Source organism: Macrobrachium nipponense, chromosome 3 (assembly GCF_015104395.2).
Source record: "Macrobrachium nipponense isolate FS-2020 chromosome 3, ASM1510439v2, whole genome shotgun sequence".
Lineage (NCBI taxonomy): Eukaryota > Metazoa > Arthropoda > Malacostraca > Decapoda > Palaemonidae > Macrobrachium > Macrobrachium nipponense.
The window spans coordinates 99,261,967-99,285,937 of record NC_087202.1 but is presented as its reverse complement, the minus strand read 5'-3'; the positions used below and the strand labels follow the sequence as shown (position 1 = coordinate 99,285,937).

The 23,971-nt window shown below is 35.5% G+C and overlaps 1 protein-coding gene across 4 annotated transcripts in view; it reads left to right on the top strand.

Annotated features, from left to right (window-relative positions):
* The window catches only part of LOC135221914 (calnexin-like), a 119,080-nt gene that overhangs the window by 4,040 nt on the left and 91,069 nt on the right, over positions 1-23,971 (top strand). For all 4 annotated transcript variants that reach the window (XM_064259932.1, XM_064259934.1, XM_064259931.1 and 1 more), the window contains exons 2-5: positions 3,495-3,613; positions 5,050-5,215; positions 15,514-15,707; positions 22,450-22,614. In XM_064259932.1, coding sequence (XP_064116002.1) covers positions 3,503-3,613; positions 5,050-5,215; positions 15,514-15,707; positions 22,450-22,614 — 636 coding nt within the window. In that variant the 5' untranslated portion in view covers positions 3,495-3,502. The remainder of the gene's footprint in view (positions 1-3,494; positions 3,614-5,049; positions 5,216-15,513; positions 15,708-22,449; positions 22,615-23,971) is intronic.

The window sequence follows — 23,971 nt, the reverse complement described above, 5'->3', positions numbered from 1 at the left end:
AAATTGTGTTGTTGTTTCACCAATTAAATATCTAGTGAAAAGAGGTCTTTCATCGGATCAATGGTCACACAGTGGTGCTTTACTCAATGGTCTCCCTAACTACCCACTAAGAAGATTGCAAGGAGTACAAAATAGCTGCCAGATTAATAAAAGGACTATGTTCCCGTGACAGAATAACCCTAGCACTAATTGAGCTACATTGGCTCCCAGCAAAAGCCAGAATAGAATACAAAATATGCACTTCTTACAGTCGGTAAATCGCTAAAATATGGTGAACCAACGTAGAAACTTCTTAAGCATCTTTTAGACCTGAAATTAATATTGTAATCAGACATGCCAGAGAAGCATGTAGGCTATTTCTGACTTAACATTTATGCATCCAACATTTAGGTAAGTGTTCTTGTTATTGTGCTGACAGTTTTTATGTGCGCGTGTGTGTTTTATTGGATCCAACAACAGTAAAAGATTAATCAGATTACGACTTATAAGGTAACGATTCCGTCCAGGAAAAGTTGTTTTGGTGTTCGAGAAAAGGAAAGTCCCAGAAAAGTTGGTTAGGCTGGTCGAGATGATACATATAAAAAAGAACGAGCGCAAAAGTGATAGCAGCAGTTGGGGAAATAGAAAACTTTGAAGTTAGTGTTGGATTACACCAGGGGTCAGCATTAAGCTAATTTTTGTTCGTGAAGGTCATGGATGTGTTGAGTGAAGAGATCAGGAATGAAGAGCTGTGGGAGTTGTTGTACGCTGATGATCTGGTCATTACTGCTGAAAATGAGGAGGACCTACAGAGAAGAGTTGGAGAGTGGCAGAAGTCTTTTGAGAGGGCAGTGATAAGACTGGTGCTAATGTATGGAGCAGAAACATGTGCTCTACGAAGAAAAGAGGAAGTGAAGCTTGAGAGAACAGATGAGAATGCTGAGGTGGATTAAGGGAATATCGCTGCTTGAGAGACTGGAAAATGGTGAAATAAGAAGGAAAGGCTTGGTAAAGATTACAGAGGTGATAAGAGTGTCAAGACTGAGATGGTATTGGCTTGTGTTGAGGATGGATGATGAGAGAGTGAAGAGGGCTTGAGAGGAACCTGTTAGAGGAAGAAGATTGAGAGGGAGACGGAGAATTAGATGGCGAGATAAAGTGAAGGAAAATATGGAGAGAAGAGGTTTGATGGAGAATGATGCCTATGATAGAAGGCAGTGGAGAAGGCACAACAGGCAACTGACCCCTTAATGTAGGGATAACTGTGGGAAAGAAGAATAATACCGGCTACCCTCACCTCCCCCTTCCATGGCTAATGTGGCAAAATTGTTACCAGCACACACCCCTATTATGTTAGAAAACACAAGTTCTTGCGACAACACTGTCTGATAGATAACTTTTGAGCATTTGAACATTGTGTACCAAGATTATACAGCAAAATACCGCCTGAAGTGAAGATCATACAAGAAGAAAACAAATATAAAAAAAGAACTTTAGACACCAATTCAGCAGGAGCTATGATACTGACAAGAAAAACACTTAAAAGACAATTATATAAACTATAAGAAGCAATTAACTGTCGGATAGATAACTTTGGAAAGTCTGAAACCGACTGTCGGTTCCATAGCCATTGCACTGTTTGAATGTAGAACAAATTGTAAGTCAGACGAGAGAGCATTTTAACATTGTGCACCAAGATTATACAGAAAACTACCATCTGAAGTGAAGATCATGCACGAAGAAAGCAAATTTGAAAAAGAAATATAGATACCTATTCTGCAGGAGCTATAATACTGACAAGAAAAACACTTAAAAGACAATTATATGAAGTACAAGAAACTTGTTTTGAAAACATATAAAGGCCCACTAGAGAGGGAATCATCCCTGTGGAGGGCTAAACATAAAACCAAACAAAGTAAACAGTGCTGGAACCTGGTTTGTTCTTCATTTCATTTAAAGTTTCACTGGTTTTTCATTTTATGTTTTAAGAGTCATTGGTTCTTTGTTACAAGTTTAATTAGGTCTTGTTTTGAGTGTCATTGGTTCTGTGTTTTAAGAGTTGTTGCTTCTTTGTTTTAAGTTTTACTAAGTGGGATAGTAGTACGTTTAGTTATTCAGGTGTTGCCTGTAGAAACTTGCGATAATTTTAAGAAAGAGGTCTTCACAATGATTTTGTTGAGTAGTACTGAAATTTTTTGACAGAACAATTTTAAGAAAGAGGTCTTCACAAAGATTTTGATGAGTACTATTGAAATTTGTTGATAGAACATTATAGCAAAGGGTGTAGGCTATATGATGCAGCACAAGTAAGATAATTGGAGAAATTTGCAGCCCTCTGCTTTTATTTTTACGTTACTGAAATCTCCATGGGGTGCCTTGTTAATACCAACCCCTTTGGGGATGAGTGTAAAATAAAACAAAAGACTGAATTTCTCTAATTAGCACACTAATGCTGCATTATATGCACCATTTTCTTCATTGGGATTGAGTGAACTGACTGCCTACTTGTGCAAGTTTTGATGCTGCTTAAGATTAGGTTTATTAGAAATTTGGTTGTTTGGAGAGTTTTTTAATGTAAACCATAATCATGCCCTGGATTTGAAAATATGATTTACCAGTGTTTTAGTTTGTGTTTTCATAGTTTCTTCAGTTAATTTTTGTAGCAAATTAGAAGGCTAGGCCTTGTTTTAGAGATTGTGGAACTTTTAGGATATTTTCCAGTTATGGAGAACGCTGTTGGAAACCATGGTTTGTAGGTAGGAGATAACACATTTGCCAATGATGTATTCTAACAGTTTCATTATACTTCTGGAATTTCTAATTGGGGTTTAGGTAAAAATGTTCACAAAGTTTTCAAAGTGACATCATGTACTTATGAGGCCTAGGTAAGAACCTGTTGCCCTAGGCTAGGCTAGATTAGGTTGTCAGTACAGTAATTCCCGGAAATTATGTGACGTTAGGTTCCAGACCCTCTCGCGTAAGGGAAGTGCTTTTTGTCTGAGCATTCTTATTCTTGTTGTTCCAAGTGTTCTCTAATATTGGGTTGGGTAGTCACTTACACAAAAACAATAGAAGCACTACCATGATTTTTAAATTTAAGCTGCCATGCGAGGGGAAGAGTATATAAATATATAATTAGTACTTGGCAAGTATATATGAAACTTAATTTCATCATAAAAATACTGTGTTTTATTTTTCACAGTTTTCATTGGAGCACGCAACTAAGGTTCTTTTTGTTTTAAGTGGTATTACCTATGTCTGTGGTTAGTTTTCAGTGTTGCATACTGAATTTGTAATGTTATGTATTGTCATGATGCCTTTCATGTTGGAGTATGTTGTGTAATTCATGTTTGGTCAACGCTGGTAAAGAATATGTTCATGTTTAATTGCCAGCAGTTTTTAACTAGGTCATTATTTTGTCGTTGACAAGTTGCGATAAGGTTTTTATGCACACATTGTTTTTATAAAGTAGAACAAATTATCATTTTTATATTGAAATCTTTATATTTTTTCAGATTTAGAAATGGCTGTAAAATGGAAAGTAAAAACCTTTCTCCTGCTAACACTGCTTGGAATGACTTTGCCTAGTGTTTTGTGTGATGATGAAGAAGTAACTATTTCAGAGGAACCTGTTGTAAGTTTTTTCTTTTGTTTGATTGTCTTGTATTTTTGTGATATGGGAAGATTATATTGGTTGATGTAGTGACTGATGTTTTATAGACTTTTTTTTTTTTTTTTTTCTTGGAAATTTAGGTGTGACAGATTATAGTATGGTTAAAAAGCATTTTAAAAATGAAAAGGTGATTTATGATGCAAGAATGGGAACTGAAACCCAAGGCATTTTAGGGTGATTGGGCAAGTTGTTTTATTTCTAAGTATTATACTTTGAATAGCATTACATTATGTACTTATTTATTCTGAGTTGTAGTTTACATATTTTTAAGCTTTGTTCCACTTTTGAGAATACATACAGGTAAGTGGAATATGTATGTTGTTACACAGGGGAATCCCATTGAAGGTCTTAAGAGTCAACTTTTCTAGTCCAACAATGGGCAGATCCTAAGGTTGCCAAAGTAAAAAAATCTAACCTTACATGTCATGTTGGTGTCCAGAGCTCCCATATTTTATTCATCACAGTTAATAACTTGTTTAATTTCAAATTGTTGCACAGTATTTTTAAAGATGTGTAAATATATTTAAATTAATTATCCAAAGATAGTAGATTTTAGTTATGTAATGTGCACCACCTCACTTTTCTTAATTTGCAGTCCCTCAAAATATTTCTTGTTTTTCTTCAAAAAGTCCTGAGGATTTTACTATAAAGTAAAATCTTGGTTATGGAATTTTATTGTGTAGTCGTCTTGATAACTTAAGGATAATTTTGTAGTTTGCCATGGAAGTCTGCTTTTGACAAAGTTTGGATCTTTTTGTGTGTTTTTGTGTTTTTGAGTTCACAAAATAAGCTATTACTCCTTAAGACTAACCCTTGTGCCTTATCACTCTGATATGGTTAGCGTTGAAAGTATTTCTTTTGTGATTGTTTTGTTGCTCCAGTTTTCCTGGCAGTTGTAAGAGTTTTATTTGCATAAATGTGTATTAATCTTTTATGCTCACATTCACTAAGGTTTGTTTGGCAAATTGGTCATGAAAAATCCTGTAGAACCTTGCAATATGTGTATATCTGTATACAGTATCTATCTGTCCATCAAACTATATCTGTATGTTAAATATAGTATGTAATTTTCCATGAGGACTGGTCAGGGATTACTGATATTATTGGAAGGGATTGTAGTAAGCTAGGTAATTTTAGATTTTGCTTTATGAATGTGGTGCATAGTCATTACAATTCAGTTGTTTAAGCGTACCGTTCAGGGAAGTAGTATTAATTGCCTTTTATCCTTTTTTGTTCTTTGTCTTGTTCCATTTACTGTATGAGTTTGTGCAGCTTGACTTTTCTGTTTCAATCAGTTGTACTTGTTCAGGTACAGTATTGTATTCCATTATAGTGACTTAGCATAAGTAATTTTTACTACTGTTCATTTTTTAACCTTAGCATAAATTTTTCCATAGGAAAGCGAAGATGGTGATGATTTTGAAGTAGTGTATGTTTCTCCTAAACCTCTACCTAGTGCATACCTGATGGAGACATTTGATGATGATTCTGCATTTGAAAAGCTATGGGTTCGTTCACAAGCCAAGAAAGAAGGAGTAGATGAGGATATAGCCAAATATGATGGTTAGTATACTGTGGGTTTTTAAATCAACTAAAAAATAGTTCTACCAATTTTTTTCAGTTTTACTCATGAGGTTACAGATGTAAATGCAGATAGTCATTTGAAAGGATCATTATGATAAGGAGCATTCAACTTCTAACATATTAACACCTAAAACTAAAGAAATTCCACTGAATTTGATTGCGACCATTCTTTTATGAACTATGAGTACTAGGATGAATAAGGATAGAGATACTCTGAATCAAAGGCCTTTTGAAACTTGTAGCATTGTTGTAATTCTAGAATGAATACATTAACCCTTACATGCCAGTAGGTTACAATTGTGGCTTTACTGTTATACTTTGTGAGGGCATGATTGTGGCCTTGTTCAAAATAACATCGTTCCTCACATTTGAGAAACTTAGTGTCCTGGATACCTTACATGAATATGTAAGTCTTATCGCTTGGCGATAGACTTTTTGTGTTCTCCTTACGACTGTCATTCGTAAGTATTTCTGGTTCCTCTCATCTCCCTTGGATATCTTAGTAGAGTGGTTCTTTCTTAACTAAAGGAGATGATTCAAACAGGCAAGTTGAACAAAGATAACAACTTTATTCTGTAACTCCATACTAGGAGATGCAGCTCGGTCGGAAGACCGATATGTTTGATGGTTGGCGCGGAACTGCCATTCTAAAGCATCGCGTCGATAGCGGAACATTAGCTATCTCAGCAATTCATATAAAAAACATACGTAGTCCGCCGGCTCGGAAGTTACAAGTTTCCGGCGTAGGTTAACAGGTCAACCGCTTCCCATGGAAGTTGTTGTGCAAAGTTATCATAAACATAAAATGTTGACAAAGCTTTGAGCTAGATCAGGCTACTGCAGACAGCGCATAGCGTAATCTAGGTCTGCTTTGGTCACGTAGAACCCTCCTAATGCCATGACCTCAGGTCATGGGTTTATATTTACAGATCTTGTAAATTTAATAGATGTATTTATTACAAATACTGTTAATTGAAAAAATGGATGACCTGGATACCTTACTTGAATGGTGCTAATGGCCAGCTAATTGTACCAAAAAAATAGCAACTAATCCAAGCCTTATCTTTTGTTTTGGTTATGGAAGACAAGTGTATTGTCATGTGTGTTGGTAGGAAACTTGTGTGATATATAGTGTGTAAATTCTTGGAGTTTGAAGCCCCAATAATATGTGAATATGTTTCTCCTTATTTTTAGAAAGTAAATACCAGCAAAGTACTGTAACTGTATTTCAGTCAATATTTTGAGGTTACCACAAAGGTTACAGTGCAGCACTATATACTGGCACAGTATAAACGTGTGACATATTGGATTATTTATTTAGGTTTTTAAAAATATTTATATAGGTGTAAATATATTTTTTCTCAGTATACCAGAATGTTTTAATGTTGTTTTAAAAGATGGAACAACTATAGGAAGAGTATAGGTATTCCTATCTTAATCCTGGATACATTCATGATTTATATGTACTGTAAGCATTTATAGCAAGAATAATTTTTTTAGCATGTACTCCATGTTATTAATTGTTAATTAAGAATTATAGTACATTGAATTGAAAATTCATCCTTAAAGAAAAGACTTTGCTTTGCTCACAAGAAATTTCCATGAACAGTAAAAAAGAAATTGTCATGGTGTTATTTTTATTAGTAATAGGTATGAATATATAACTATGCTGTGTAAGCTTGTACACAGGAAGAATAAAATGAGAGCACTTATATTACATTATTGTTTTTCCAAGAAATTTTTAAATACAATTTTGGTTTTTGTTTCATTGCTAGCCTAGCTATGACAATTGCATTCATCAGTGGAAGTGGAATTAACTCCATACCTGGTGTCTTTTGTTATGCAGTTATTTTCGTATAAAGATATAAATACATAGTTTTTTTTTTCATTGCTAACCTAGCTATGACAATCACGTATACTTTGATTTTATTTGGTATAAAAATAATAGAGTTAGAGTCCAATGAGTTTCCAGTGTTGCAATGGACATTGTCAATCTTAGTTATAGTCAGAAATTCTAGGATCAAAAGATTTTCTGTTCCTTAAATTTGTCCTTTAGATACACTGTATATATTTGAGTAAATTATTTTTCTAGATGTAGTAGAGTTCATGTAAAAAAAATTTCATTTAATAGGGTTTTGTGTAGGTATTATTGTTTGTTAAAAAAGAACTAGACTGTTGCAATGTGTGATATGAAACCTTATGGTGAGAGTGGCCTTATGGCTATATGATATAGTGTGATTTAATAAACATTGAATAAAAGGTATCTAGGGATGTGGCTTGGCAAAGGCTCTGTTTACACTTTTCTTCTTTGTCTGGAAATGGCATCCTCCAAGGGAAGGTCTGGGTTTTCCTATCTACTTGATATGGTGAGAAAGGGAGCTTTCTGTCTGTCAGTCTGCTTTGTTGATGTCTGTCTCTTCCTCTACTCTTATTTGAACATTTCAGCCTACTCTGTGATACCACTTAACAGACAGTTTATTATTTCGGATGAATCGCCACTGTTAAAGTTAGCTTATATCTTGACGCCATTAGGTACGATTAGCATTCAAAATTATACAAAATGATGCTTTGCTAACCTTCTAGAACTGTCTTTAATCACCTGTTTCTCATCAGGTGTTGCTTCATACTTTGTCCTTGGGCATAAGGTGTGAATCGGCATTATTGGTAATTGTGATGATTTCTGGCTGATTTTCTCCTGTACAGTATTGTGCTTGTTGTCTGTTTTGCATTATGTCATCTGCAACAAGCAGAGCTGAAAGCTTTTAGGCTGCATAGGAAAGATTGTGTGGAAACCGAATGTTTCAGTTGTGAATTATGGCCACTTATATGTTAGCCCAGGTGGTGAGGCTTGAGTGTGATTTTCTTGATGTGAATATAGATATTGAGTGATCTGATGAGAAGATGAAAATTTTGTGAAGTAATGGAAGACTCTTGAGGCCGATAGATTTTGTAGACAATTCGTTAGGGACACCATAACCCTACTCAGTCTTTTCCTTTGTCATTAGATGTTGCTGCTCTTCCTGCATCAGTTTACCTGGTAGCCTACGTTAATTCCTCTCTTACTCCTGCTCCACCTTCTTTTGCTCCGTATATGCTTCAGGAGAAAAAATAATAGGTAAAAGTATGGTTAGAAGTATAAACTTATATATATTAGGGCGGGGTCCCCCCCACATAGTGATCAACCTTTTTCAGTTTCTCCGGGGAGAGTGTGTCAGAGCCCTAGTGTCTTGCTATAGCCCACCCTCTGAACTGCCCTGCATCCATAGGTCTTATGTGCGGATAGGGAAACATGCTGTGTCGTGTAACAGATCTGTGGCCTCCACTTACCTCTTTCAATTATCGCTCTAGTTCGAATTTGATGAGTTCTTCAGAGTTATTTGGTTGTTTAGCATTCGCATTCATGAACTCACGTGTCATCTGTTTTAAAGAGAGTGGTAGTGATGTACAGTATGTGAACAGGTAGCGTTATTTAGGAATACAGACATATTACACTTACCTCAGTAGTACTGAGCCGCACAACAATTCTTCTGTATATATCCTCTTTTGCCTTGTATTCGTCACCTTGTGACAGTTATTCTTTTTTGTAATAGTGGCCTTTCCTCTAAAGCCACTTATTATCTAGAGTTAGCTTGTTGATAGCATGACTTGCTTTTCAACAATCGCCTCTCAGTGTTGTGCAGACGTCCCCAGCTGTCATCATGGTTACATGGTGACATCATGCAAGAACCCAGCACCTTCCCCATGCAGCTGTCCAGTACTTACTTCACCATTATGTGCCATTGTTGATGTTCCATGGCATGTCACCTTCTCTGGCATTTTTCCACCTCACCGTCATCATCCGCAAATTGCCATTTTCTTCTGTCTCAGTTCTGTCTCAGTTCCTCCTTTAGACTTTTGGGATTTCAACTGTGATTTGGTTGGTTCTATTTTAGTATTTAAGCAGAGCATAACTGGCGTTCCATTTTACTTCTTTAACCAAAGATGAATCTGTTGAACGGCACTCTTTAGTTTACATGCTTCTACCTCGGGTTCCTTTTAAAATGAGTGAGAAGTTAACACTGATTTGTGTAAGGTGCGTTATCGTTGAATTAGAGAGTTTGGGAATTGGATGGACAGTCGAAAGAAAGCTAGGAAACTGTGTTGTATTAGGTAGCTCTGCTCCTAACATGAACAGTGTATCGTACTCGCAATGTATTGTGCTCGCAGCTGTGTTTGTAGAGTGAGCGCTTGGGAATCAACCAACCTAGGTTATATGCTAGCATGTCTTTGGCTTAATCTAAATGAGGCCATCTCGGAACTGTAACCATTAATGCTGGTTCTCGAATGCGACTTCACCTCAATTCAAGTTAGAGATGACCTCTTCTCCTGCTTATCTATGAGAAAAAGACTGGGAATTACACAAAGTTATGGGTAGTTAAATCTGACCTAATTTATTAAAGTTTCCTAGTTATTGAAAAGCAGAAAATTGTAATTATAGCATGGAAAATATGAAAGAGTTAATGACAAAGTAACATCACCTGTATTTATAAAACTATACAAAAATTAATGCAAATGTTACTTATAATGGTACTTAGTTTGTCAAACATTCCATTTCGAACAAAATTTTCCAGTGAAATTTTGTCGTTTGTCGAACAAACTCGTACCTCAAACTGACTGATTGTCTTGGTTATGCTTGTATTTGACAGCCTACTGCATCCTACAACAACAACTATGTTAACATGTTCTAATATATTGTTTATTAGAATAAAGCATTTCAATATGAAATTTAGCATGAAAGGGAGCTTTAATATTAAGGTGAGAAGAAGAGATGGTTGAAATATTACTGTATGTATGTAAAAGCAGTAACAATTCACATAAAAAATAAAATGGAGTTTGACAATAAACTTAACATAATGATGGTAAAATATAAAAACAATCAAATGTAATATAGTAACAAAATGAAAAAAGTTTCAATTGAGCCAGTGTTTGTTGCGCTGAGTGAGACGGTGTAGTTTAATGATTAGATAACCGTATTCACCAAAATAATAAAAATAAAACTTTTCACAAAGTTTAGTGCAAACAATGAACAAAATCATACTTCTTTGCAGTGACACACAGCTAACTTGAGATAGAGGAAGGGAACGTTTATATTTTTGAGGAATAAAGAATGAAAGAATGAATGATTTCAAGTTATCAGGTGTCGTGATATTGTGAGGAGAGGAGAAGAGACGGTGAAAACATTACTGTATGTACGTAAAAGCAGTACCAACATGAAAACAATAAAAAATAAAAGTTGTACAATAAAAAATAAAATAATTACTTGGGCCAATGTTCAATGCGTTGAGTGAGATGATTGAGGAGAGGGAATGGATGGTGGTGGGTCATGGGTGGGAGACGGGCGTCTGCTTCCCACTGACTTATCAGCTGTGCTGAGATGATTATTCTGCCATTACTTTCACTTATGCTCAATCTGCCCGAATCACTTCTTTTTGTTGCAGTAAAATACTGTATGTACGTAAAAGCAGTACCAACATGAAAACAATAAAAAATAAAAGTTGTACAATAAAAAATAAAATTATTACTTGAGCCAGTGTTTGATGCGCTGGAGTGAGATGATAGAGGAGAGGGAAGGGATGGTGGTGGGTTATGGGTGGGAGACGGGCGTCTGCTTCCCACTGACTTATCAGCTGGGCTGAGATGATTATTCTGCCATTACTTTCCCTTATGCTCAATCTGCCCGAATCACCTCTTTTTGTTACAGTAAAATACCTGTGGAGTGACTGGTTACAGTAGAATACCTGTAGAGTGGTTACAGTAAAATACCAGTAGAGTGACTGGTTACAGTAAAATACCTGTGGAGTGACTGGTTACAGTAAAATACCTGTAGAGTGACTGGTTACAGTAAAATACCTGTAGTGACATTTCCTTTTTATGATTTTTGAGCACTGTAAAAGTAACTCTGCTCCATAATAAACACTGGCGCCGCATTTATCTTCTGTGTGGCCTTGATTGCTTGTTTAAACAACATCCTTGTGAAAAGTGATTTAATCTCTTTCCTTTTCTTAATCACATTCTCTACTTATTACTTAATTGTTTGCAAAATAGTCATGTTCATTTCAGATTCTGCTTTTGCCAACAGTAAGTTGATGTTTTGTGGCATGATTAATCTCCTCCTTGCTCTTAAGATCCAAGTGTTGTGTACGAATCACATAAAATAGCCCTGCTCAACCATTAGTAGCTGTTTTAGTGTGTCCCATCATTATCTCCTTAAATCCTAAGTGTTGAAGGCCATCATCTAAGAGGTCTTGAATCACATTAGAAAATTCTTTGTTCTACCTTTGAAGTCTTCCTTCTAGGTCCTTGCCCTTACAGCCTTTTTTTTTTTTCTGTGTAGATTTTCCCAAACTACTCACGAGTTCTGCTTCGGTAGTGATCTGGCTCACATTCTAAGTGGAATAATTACACATGTAACCATAATTGATGTTTTGAATCCCAGTTCATGTAGGCTGTGTGGATCCTTAGAAGGCCGTGTGTTAAGTTTCAGAAGTGTCGGGCAAAGCGTCAAGAAGAACCTTTGATAGTGATGGTTCTCAGAGAAGGATACTTTGTGTATACATTTTGTTATATTTTTACCCCTATCAACTGCCTGATATCCTTCTCTCCACACTCTTCACACACACAAGTAGAGTTGGGAGGGGTAGATTGGACAGTTGTTTTGCAATGAGGCCATTGAGCCTTGGGCATTTCCGTTTCGATGAGTCATTCATTGCAAAGGATGTTTTCTGTCGACATGTAGGACATGTTGTTCCCCATTCCGGTACACTTTCAGTTGAAGAAAAGTATTCTCCTGTGTGTTCGTGTTTAGGAGGTGGAATTATATGCTTGGTTTCAGAGTAGTTCTCTCATTTTTGGGCGACTGACGGTGAAATTTTTTTTTTTTTAAGTCGAACCTCAGAACTCGGCATTTTGTTCAGTGTTAACTATGTTTTTCTGATCCAGTCAATTGTTTATCTGGGGAAGAGGTTAGCTCTTTTTGGGGCTTTTTCCCACAAAGAGAGAGAGCCTTTTTCTCACTTTTGAGAACTTTAATGGGTTGGCCTGTAGATATCAAGAACTTTGACACTGTCCTCAGATATCTCGGAGGTAGATTGGGCTGCCACTCTGAGAAACATTTGATGTTAAGGGGTTGGAAGGTAAACAACCTGCAGCCTTTGGCAGTTTGGAATGGTCTTATGCTAGCAGAACATCTAGTCAGAGACGATGTCTTTTCCTACAATTCAGCCTCTCGATTCTTACCTGACAGGAAAAGGCAGGTCAGGAGGTTTGTTCAGGCTAGATATGAAACCTCCTCCTCCTCTGGGTGAGTAAAGCAACATCATTCCGTTACCTCATTGTATTTTGTCCTAGGGAAAAACGTTATTGAAGACCAACTTGTCAGAAAGGAGGAAGGTCTACAGTCAGATACAGTCTCCTCCTCTTCAGGTTTGCCAGAAGTTTTGGAACTCCTCCTCTTCAGGTTTGCCAGAAGTTTTGGAACCTCTGGGGAGACCCAAACACTACTCTCAGTTTACTGTCCTCCATGCAAGGATCCTCAGTCATGGGCAGTTGGTGCCTTCCATCAGAATGGTCAGATCTAGACCTTTTTGCTTTTCCTCTGTTATTTTAAGGAAATACTAAAGTTAAGAGCTTTGCAGAACACAAGGATGACTGATGGCTTATTGGTGCCCATAAAGGGAAAGGTTCTGCTAACTTTCTTTCCTGGTTGTTGATGTTCCTCATCATTTTCCATTCAGGAAAGATGTATTCACTCTGTCTTAAGGTAGCAATCCTTAAGTTTAGTGGGCTCTACACTACAACTTTTGTATCAGTAACTGTGGTCAGTTTATTGATTTTGGTGCTTGTCCAGAGTTATATACAGCACCCATTTACTAGATTGCTTGATTTAAGTTTGCTAGTATGTTAGATATGTAAAGTAGTTTTATTTTAAAGCGAACAAAGGATACCACTTTACATTTCATTCATTTCTGTATCATGCTGACTAGAATATCGTTCACAATTTAAAGTTTGAAGACATTTTCTATCTTTTGTGCTGGAAATTTTAATCTTCTTATCATGGTTTACTATGTATTTTAGACGTAGTCCTCTGTATTTTAGCATAACCTCGGTTTGAGGCTTTTGATAAAACATGACCTTAGAACTTTAAAGACACCTTTCTTTAACCTCTTGCTGTAGCAAAGTGTGTTTGTTAGCTTCAAATCATTTCTTTTATGTAGGCTTTGTTCTAATGGCAACCCCTCTCTTCTTTCATTGTTTAGAGAAAAGATATAAGAGTGAAATCCATCTGATTTGTGACAGTGCCTAGTTTAACTGATGTGTTATGTTCAGTTAGAACTGTTAAAGGTTTATATTAGTGAGTTTGAAGCCCTTTCTTGGATGTGAGCTTTGTTCTTGTGGCAACCTCTTTTCTTTAATTGCTTAGAGAAAAGGTTAGAAGTGAAAGCCTTTCCCTTATTTGTGTTAGTGCTTAATTTATCTGCTTTGGTAGACAAGAAGTAACTGTCATAGAATTTATCTGCTTTGGTAGACAAGAAGTAGCTGTCATATGTCCAGTTAGAACTCTCTAATAGTTGACCTGGACAGATATAATCCTTTAAGAAGAGGAGGTAAGTATTTCTGTGGTGTTATGAGACCAAACACTCTTATGTCCAAGAATGCTCAGTCAATACACACACAGTTGATTTTTAAGCTTTACCATTTTTTAGAATAATCCTCATGGCCTCCGTACTATAAAAACTTCTTTATTTCCTTTAAAACCTTTTGCTGGAGAAGGTTGTCATGCAACTCACGGGAGATGAAACTGTTGTTGGCTCATTATTTGCAAAATGTTCAAATTTAGCATTAGGTGTAAAGCCCTTGGTCCTATCATTGTGCTAGGATCCTTTCTCTAGAACCAGATATGATAGTAACCATGCTTTCTGTCATATCTTTAGTTGTTAAGAAATCCCGCAGTTGAATTTTGCAAGCATGATGGTACACATTGGTGTTTAGTAGCACGCCTTCATATATGAAGGTGGTAGTTGTCTTTAGTTCTTGGACTGTCTGTTGGCTATGGGTTTTTGATTCAGACACAGGAGTCACTAGTGCTCTACGAAATAAGTCTTATTTTCCCTGTAAGGATCCTCTTGACAAGTCGCATTATAAGGGCCTTACACCCTGTTGTGGTTCCAACGTCAGGGACAGTACTTGCCAGTAAGGATCACATACCTGGCAGCGCTTCAGCGGCGTGGTTGGTATGGTATTAGTGTCCCGCCTCGGTGGTCGCAGGTCCAATTCTCGGCCATTCCATTGAGGAGTGAGAGATGTGTATTTCTGGTGATAGAAGTTCACTCTCGACGTGGTTCGGAAGTCACGTGAAGCTGTTGGTCCTGTTGCTGAATAACCATTGGTTCCATGCAACGTAAAAACACCATACAAGCAAACAAATATCTGGCAGGAATGTTGAGATTTGTTTTTTTTTTTCTCTCTCCCCTTTATTAAAATCTTTTAGTTTGTTTGGCTGAACACTGTTTTTCTGGCCTCACTAACCATCATCCTCATTCAGCGTTGTAAGTAACTTTAGAAGTAGGTAAGTTTTATTCCAACTAGTTATGAAAAGTTTCATGATTAGTGGGTGGCCAAGAAGAATCCTGACAACAATGTAAACATTCCAGCACCACCTGGTAGGAAACGGGTAATGACAGAGACAGTCCTGATGGGTTAGCCAAGCGTTATTTTGTTTTATTTTGATTTCACTTAATGGCGCGAAGATATAAGGCAACTTCAGCAGTAGGTAAGTATCCAAATAACTAATTTTATCATGAAAACTTTTGATAATTCTAACCGAAACAGGCAGCTTGGCAACATTGAAAAAGTAGAATATGAAAAACCATTGAGCAAGTATCTGTTCAAATCCATATTGAGGATGTTTTGTTGTAAAATAAGCGCGAATTGTTCGCACTCTACTTGTATTAATATACTGTTAAGTTGCTGACACTATTGTGAGTTGAATGTTTAGAATTTTAGGGTACAAGATCTTATGCTAAAGCCAGTTCCAGTATGTAATTAGTTCTTATCAAGTTGAACATTGTAGTAAATGCCTGTATGAATTAATTATTGAACTATATATAGTGCAAGAAATTTTTCATAGTTGTCATACCTTTGATAAAAATGTGATTTTTGTATACTGGATTATGAGTTTAACCTTTTGTGATCTTTCTGCGGTACTTCCAGTGTATATCATTATAAACTTTCTCTTTCAGGGGTTTGGGCTGTAGAGGCACAAGAAAGGTTAGCATTAAGTGGTGACCAAGGACTGGTTCTCAAATCAAAAGCTAAACATGCTGCCATATCAGCTCCTCTCAAAAAGCCATTTGTCTTTTCTTCAAAGCCATTTGTTGTTCAGTATGAAGTAAATTTGCAGAATGGCCAAGAGTGTGGAGGTGCATATATTAAGGTATGACTGTTTTCAACAATTATTGTTAAATACTGTTTATTTTAGTTATAGGACTAACTAACAACTTTGCATAGTATTGTATAGTGATGGTTGCAATCTGTTGATAAATAAGTTTATGTGGTACTTACTGCCTAGGAATGAAACACAGTACAGCGAATCCCCCTATATTTGCAGATTCCAGATTCAGGGATTTCTCTCTGGAACAAATTTGCCTATTCGCGGTAGTTTCCTATGAGAAATAGCCACAACATTCCTTTTTTTTATTTTGCTTATTTTTTATTTTTATATATAATCAATTTCATCATAAAATGCACTTTTTGTCTTGAAAATATTTTAAAAACCAGGTATAAAAATTTTTTATGGGTTTATCTTGAGTTTTACGTAACAAAAACAAAATAGGCAGTTTTAAGTTTTAAGTTTTTTTTTTTTTTTTTTTTTTTTTTAATAGGGTTTCAACCATTAGTGCGCTCTAGCTATTTGCGGTGGTGGCTGGTACCTATCCGCCGTGAGAAGGGGGGGGAACACTGTACGTACAATTGTGTGCTTGGACGAGTGCTAATTTTAGCTCTTATATTTTGTTATCTTTGTGAATGTATCATTTGACAAAATAAAAGATTCGATGGCTGTAAATTTCATGTAGATACTTGATGAAATTTTCCTTGGGAAACCAGGTACATTATTCCAAAACTGTTTGCTTACAGTAATAATGGCATATGGCAATTTTTTTTTCTTTGATAAAGAGGTCATGTAAATTTAATGTTTTATATTGGGAGAAAATCAAGTATAAAACTTTAACCTTTGGGCTTGAGCTGTTGGGTTAGACATTAGTTTAGTTGTTTCCAGAACGCCAGTTGAACTCGACAGGTGTAAGAGTCATGTAAAAATATATGTTACGTGGTAATTTTGAAAGTTCTATACCCCACTGCATAGATATAAAAGAAAAGTTGAATGCTGTGAAGACCAAGGAAAAGAGCCATTTTTGTGTTTGGGATGATTCTCTCCATGCTGGACAGTACAGTAACTTTTCTTAGCATGATACTGATCAAGATAATAGCAAATATGCACAAGTAGTGTGTGCAGGTAGAATGCCTTGCATATTAGGTGTTCCACCTCTAATGGAATTACGTACTGTAAATATAAGTGTAAGTGGTCGTCACTCTAAGTTCTTTCCTTTTTTTTTTTTCTTTTATCATCTACACTATGGGTAACACTCAAGTTACACAAGTGAAATATAAGTGGGATAATAGAAGCCATAAATTCCTCTCTCATTTAAAGTTTTTGGGGTTCAACCAAGCAGTTTTATAACTGTGTTTATTCTATGAATGAGATGATATATTCTCATAATGCAAACAACTTTATAAGTATTTTGTTGTGTAGTTATTTTATCAAGTATGAAAATGTTTCATATGTCTTATTTCTAGTTTAAAAGGAGAGAGATCCAACTTGTGTTTTCTTTTCATATGTAATTGTTTTTATGAATGATTCGCTTATACATACAACTAGTAAATATTGATATTTGTGTACACTTGGCAAGGAAAGTTAAAATAACAGTTTTTTTAAATCTTCAGGCATATATTGTTAAATAATGCCACACCTGGCAACTCTTGAAAAGGGGCGGAGCTTCAAAATCATAGAGTTTGTTGCTTTCTAGATTTCCATCAACTTTACACCATAATGATTCTGTTGAGGTCCTATAATCATTTATACTTCAATGTAGAAACAGGCACTATATTATTCGTTAATGTTGGTATGGTAACGTCAGTTCAAGGTAGAATATCGATAATCCTTTTTTTAAAACCTACTGTGAAACTTTATTTATAAGTGATGTTTGACACTAAACTGACGTAAAATTCATACGTTAATTAAAGACGGATCTTAAACGATGAGAAAGGTTTTTAAAATTTGGTCAGTACTTGTGGAAATCATGAGGAGCAATACAGTAAAGAATGAAATATGACGATAGAGAGAGAGCGCGCAAGAATAGGCCTATCGAGAGATACTTAATTCATTATATTTACTTTGAGAGATTAAGTGATAATATTTTTTCAAATATTTCAAAAGTGGAGAGAGAGAGAGAATTATCTCTATTGATAGGCCTATGCTTGCGTGATATGATATGACTGCCAAGAACGTGCTGCACTATGCTAGATAAAATTTGAAGGATCATAATATTCAAGTTAATTCTCTTAAGAAATTCATACCCTAATCTTGATTACATTCGACAGTTGCCGTAGCATTCCTAGATTATAAAAGGACGTGGAAAGTCTAAGACACAGTGCGGTCATTCTTGCTCTCTTAAATAGTCTTTACTTTTGAAAATCCGGTTTCATCCACACATCTCACGAAAAAAGCTGTGTTAGGTAAAAATATTTATTGCCACAAATAACTCAATATATATTACACAGGCAATTAAAGTTTTATATCGTGGGAGATCTTTCAGCTTTGCGGCAAAGAAATGCAGTTGTGGGGGGCTGTAGGCTACTACGAACTGCTTTGTAATGGGAGCATATAGCCAGAAAATCTTTGAGCTGACATGCTACTTTAACCTTGATTAAGATTTATGTTTAAAGACAGTAGCTTTGTAAACAGGAACCAGCATTCGATCCATGTCAACGTCAAATTAATCAAAGTGTGAAATCCGTTACGTTAGCCAGTACCCAGTGACTTGCGCTTTCCTGCTCGAAGTTCTAGGGCTCCTCCTCACATCATAGAAAACACTCTTGCGGATGCAACTATATTTGTTCAACCTATCTTAGCCGTCGCAACATTGATTCACATTCTACGTATCTACCAGATCTCTATGAACGAATCCATCTGAGAAATTCCAATTACTTCAGACATATATCGTGTTTTTGAATATCTTAACGGTTTTTTGTTTTGCAGTTTTAACTTATAAGATATAATTTCCAGTATATTTTCATATTCTAGAGTAAATTTAGCGATATGTCTTTTCAGTAAAAACAAATGGGAAATAGGATGAATGAAAGCTAATGAAAACTGTATATTCAGTTTTCTTGTCGAGTGTACATATGGAGGATTTTGCATATCAACAGGTTTCTTAACCCTCTTACGCCGAAGCCCTAAAAATCAAAACCTCTCCTGTATGCCGGCGCCGGTTTGGAGTGAGCGCGGAAGCGGAAAAAATAATTTTTTCAAAAAATCACAGCGCGCTTAGTTTTAAAGATTAAGAGTTCATTTTTGGCTCATTTTTTGTCATTGCCTGAAGTGTACTATGCAATCATCAGAAATGAAAAATAATATCATTATCATATGTAAATAATGTGATATATGGTAACAAAAAAAAAATTCATAGATAATTGTATTCAAATCACGCTGTGCAAAAAACGGTCAAAGCTAACGAGTTACTTTTTTTTCCGTTGTATTGTACACTAAATTGCAATCATTTTGATATATAATACATAGTAAAACAATAAAAGCAACACCGGAAAAATATTATCACAAAATGATGTACAAATTCGTAACGCGCGGACGTAAACAAATGTTATTTTTAAAAATTCACCGTAATTCTAAGTATTGTTCTAGAGACTTCCAATTTGTTTCAAAATTAAGACAAATGATTTAATATTACGATACTGTAAGAGTTTTAGATTAGAATTGCAGATTTCGACCATTTCGGACGAGTTAAATTTGACCGAATGTCGAAATTTTTATATATATTTTTTTTATATGCACATATTTCGGAGATGGAAAAAGCTACAACCTTCAATTATTTTTTATTGTATTCTTCATGAATTTGTGCACATTTCGATATATGAAACTCTATAAAACGGCTAATATGAAAAGGAGCAAATATTAGGATAATGCGATGTACTTATTTCGGAGACTTGCGGCCGTGAATCGGCGCGCGGAGTGAAGGTAAATATATTTGTCAAAAATTCACCATAAATCACAATATTGTTCTAGAGACTTCAAATTTGTTTCAAAATGAAGAAAAATGACGGAATATTACTAGGCCGTAAGAGTTTTAGCTTACAATTGCGTTTTTCAACTATTTCGGTAGAGTCAAATTTGACCGAACGTGATTTTTTTTTCTATTTATCGTGATTTATATGCAAATATTTCGAAAAAAGAGAAAAGCTACAACCTTCAATCATTTTTAGTTGTATTCTACATGAAATTGCGCACATTTTCATATATAAAACTTTATGTAACAGCTAATTTTAAATGGTGCAAACATTGTGACAATCGCACAAAAAAAATTCAGATTTTTTCGGAAGAGTTACCGCGCGGACGTAAGGAAAATGTTTTTTTTTTTATTTTTTTTTCATAAATTCACTATAAATCGAAATATTGTGCTAGAGACTTCCAAGTCCTTGCAAAAGGAAGGTAATTGATTGAATATTACTGGAATATAAGAGTTTTAGCTTACAATTGCGTTTTTCGACCATTTCGGTAGAGTCAAAGTTGACCGAAAGTTGAAATTTTTGCACTTAACGTTATTTATATGAAAATATTTCGAAACTGATAAAAGCTACAACCATGGGTTGTTTTTTGTTGTATTGGGCATGAAATTGCGCACATTTCCATATATAAAACTTTATGTAACGGCAAATTTAAAAGGGTGCAAACATTAGGACAATCGCATGAAGAAATTTATCGGAAGAGTTATCGCACGAACGTAAGGAAAAAGTTTTTTCATAAATTCACCGTAAATCGAAATATTGTGCTAGAGACGTCCAATTTGTTGCAAAATGAAGGCAAATGATTGAATATTACTATAATATAAGAATTTTAGCTTACAATTGCGTTTCTCGACCATTTCGGTAGAGTCAAAGTTGACCGAAGGTTGAAATCTTTGCACTTATCGTTATTTATATGAAAATATTTCAAAATTGATAAAAGCTACAATCATGAGTATTTTTTTGTTGTATTTTACATGAAATTGTGCACATTTTCATATATAATACTTCATGTAAAGGATAATTTAAAATGGTGCAAAAATTATGTCAAAGTGACGAAATAATTTTTGAGATGTCACTGATACTTTTTAGTGCGATAAGAAAGAAATTCGCGCTTGCGCGCCTGCATAGCGATTGTAAACAAAACAACGCCTTGATCCGTGAACTCCCAGCATCCCCCAAGGCGCGTGATTCAAAAGTTTTCGGCTGGTAGGCCTATAAGTATTTTTCCGCGAATTTTTAAAAAAACTTTTTTGAGCTGACGTATGATACGTCCAATCGGCATACGGGAGACATTTTGACTCGACGTTTAATACGTCCAATCGGCGTAAGAGGGTTAATAGGAGAATATACAGTGCTTACAGAGGCTGTGCGGAGCATAAAGACTAGGTTTTAATGATTGCCATAGAAGGTAATTGTGAATGACCTATTGGTAGGAACTTAAAATTATTCAAATGAGAGAACCAAAATTCACACCCATTTCTAAGTACAGAATAAAAATTTTGTTACAAAAACCAAACTTACATCTGATATTAAGCTTTTTAAAGTTGTATTTATTTCTTTGTGGTGCAAAATAAAATACTGAGGTTTTGGCAAATTAATTTGCTTATAACGAAATTGTCGTTATAAAGGAATTTTCTTTTTAAAACCTTTCTTTCTAGGCTGTCAAAGCATGCTAACACTTTGTAATTTTTGGCTTATGAAGTGAAGCCATACTTTTGTAAGTAAGCTAGGTCTGTTCACTGATGTTGGACATCAGAGAGAGTTATTGGTCTGCAGCTTATAACACTTTCTCACATATTTTGGCAAATATTTGTCATAATAGGAAAATAAATTCCAGGAACAATCTCACCACCCACTTGGGAGCAGGAAGATATTAAGTTTTATAGAAATATATAGTAATGGTCAGAGCCATATAACGGAATATGATAATTTTCTGTAAAAGCATCTTCTAATGACTGTAATATGCCAGCCTCACCTAAGATGCGCCCTCGCATAAGACAGCCTTATTATACCAAAAGATATTGTAGAAGAAAATAAATTTAGTACTATGTTTCATTGTACATTTATTGAAAGATATTTTAAAGTGATTTTTTTAGGAAATAAAATATGAAATCACATGTAAATTTAAAATAAGTAAACTGTTGGAGTTACCGTGACAGCCACCAGGGCGGCGCTGTGATTTTGTTTACATTCACGCAATGGTAGTGACTGACAGACTAACTGCCAACGTATTGTAAGTAGTTTTTCTTAAGTTTGTGGTAGCAGACTGATAATTCAGCTTGTTTTCAATATTTTATTATAGTATACATATAACAAACTTATGAAAAATTGCTTATGATATTCGGCACAGCCTGTTAGCCATTAGCAATGAGTGGATGTAAGCATTAGCATAGTGCTGGCCTGTTGCCTGTCACAGTAACACACTAAGAATGTTTATTTATTGTAAATTTCATTTAGTTTCCTTTAAATGATGGTGTAAATTTTCATGATTTCATACTTTATTCCAGGAACACAATTTACTGTAATAATTATGGTTTTTTTTCAATGTTTTATTATTAGCAACAATTTTTGTGGCTACTCAGTATGCTTGCCATAGGCTAGGCCTAGTCTAGCGTATGGCGTAATGTCCAACACCTGTAATATGGCTGAATTTGACACAGGGCAGGTTTTGATGCATTAAAAAAGAAAAGTGTCTATGCTAACAAATATGGTATATTGCCAGTGTCTTGCTGGTAAACTTACTCATGATTTGAGTATGTATATGATATACTTAATAAACTCTCCTTTATTTTTTAATTTATTTCATGTTTTTCTTTCAGTTACTAAGTGCACAAGAAGGAAGGGTAGATTTGAACAATTTCCATGATAAAACCCCTTACACGATCATGTTTGGACCTGATAAGTGTGGAAATGAGTTCAAACTTCATTTTATATTCCGTCATGTTAATCCTCTCAATGGTGAAATAGAAGAGAAACATGCTAAGGTAAGACACACATAGAAAAAAATTGTATAGGTTTTTAGGTTAAGAGGGTGATGCTATTATTGTTTTTAGTACAATTTATGAAAGTGTTTTTACAATAAAACATCATGAAGGATCTTGTAAGAGAAAAGTCCCACTGTGCATGATCAGCTTACACTCCACTGGTCCAGAAGGGAAGATGTCATTCTTAATGTGTTATCCAGCATTTGTTTTTGTTTTGTTTTTTTGGAATCTGAGGGGAAAGGAGGATGGCACTGGAAGTTTATGGCTAAGTTTGTAGAAAAAGTTATTATAAATGCATTGTTTTTTGAACTCATTAGTCATAAAATAACCATCATTATTTAGTTAAAGAGGACAAAGCAAAATAGTTCAGGAGGAGAGGAGACTGAAGTGCAAGAAATATAATCCCTCAAAGAAATAAACCTGCTTTATATGATATAACACGTCTTATAGTATCATAGTTATACAGTAAGCGCTGAATGGCCTTTGCTGCCCCAGTGCTTGGTGTTACACCTAAAATTTATAAAACCAACCTCACTGTACTGGACAGTGGAGCAATAATGGACCCATGAAAATCATGAGAATATCTTGAAATAGTAAGATATATATAAAGAATGTTACTCCAGGGTAACACTCCATTTTTGTCAGAACCATTATCACAAAGAGGATGAAGCGCCTCAGTGGCATGTTTGGTATGGTCTGGACTTGCCACCTCGGTGGCCATGAGTTCGATTCCTGGGCATTCCACCGAGGTGTTAGAGATGTGTATTTCTGGTGATAGTTCACTCTCGACGTGGTTCGGAAGCCACGTAAGGCCCTTGGTCCTGTTGCTGAATAACCACTGGTTCAATGCCACTTAAAAACACCATGCAAACAAACAGAGAGGATGTAGTAACTAACCCTCCATTAATTAATCAGGACTTGCAGCCATTGATAAAACATGACTTGTAGTGCTGTTGTTCTAAAGCAGTTCTTATTATTAAGAGGGCCTAGTTTTTCCAGACCTCTGAGTCTCAAGTAGGCTCTTCTCGGGCTGGTTAAAGCAGTAAATGTCAAGAGGTTTCTGCTCAATGTTATATAATAAAATTTAGTAATTGTTTGATACTGATGAGTGCCCACTCCTAGGAAGACGGAGAGCTCTACAATGTAATTAATAGCCAAGGAAGAGGAGAGACACCAAGCTTTGTACTCTGTCTTGATTTGCAAGGTATCCTCATGTGAAACCTCCAACTAAGTTGGTGAAACATCCAGTTAAACCAATAAAAGTTAGATCTCTGAAAATGGGGAATCTATTAAATTGTGCGAACGAACAGTTGAGGAGATAATTGGGAATGTTCATTCCTTTGGAGATATATCCCGA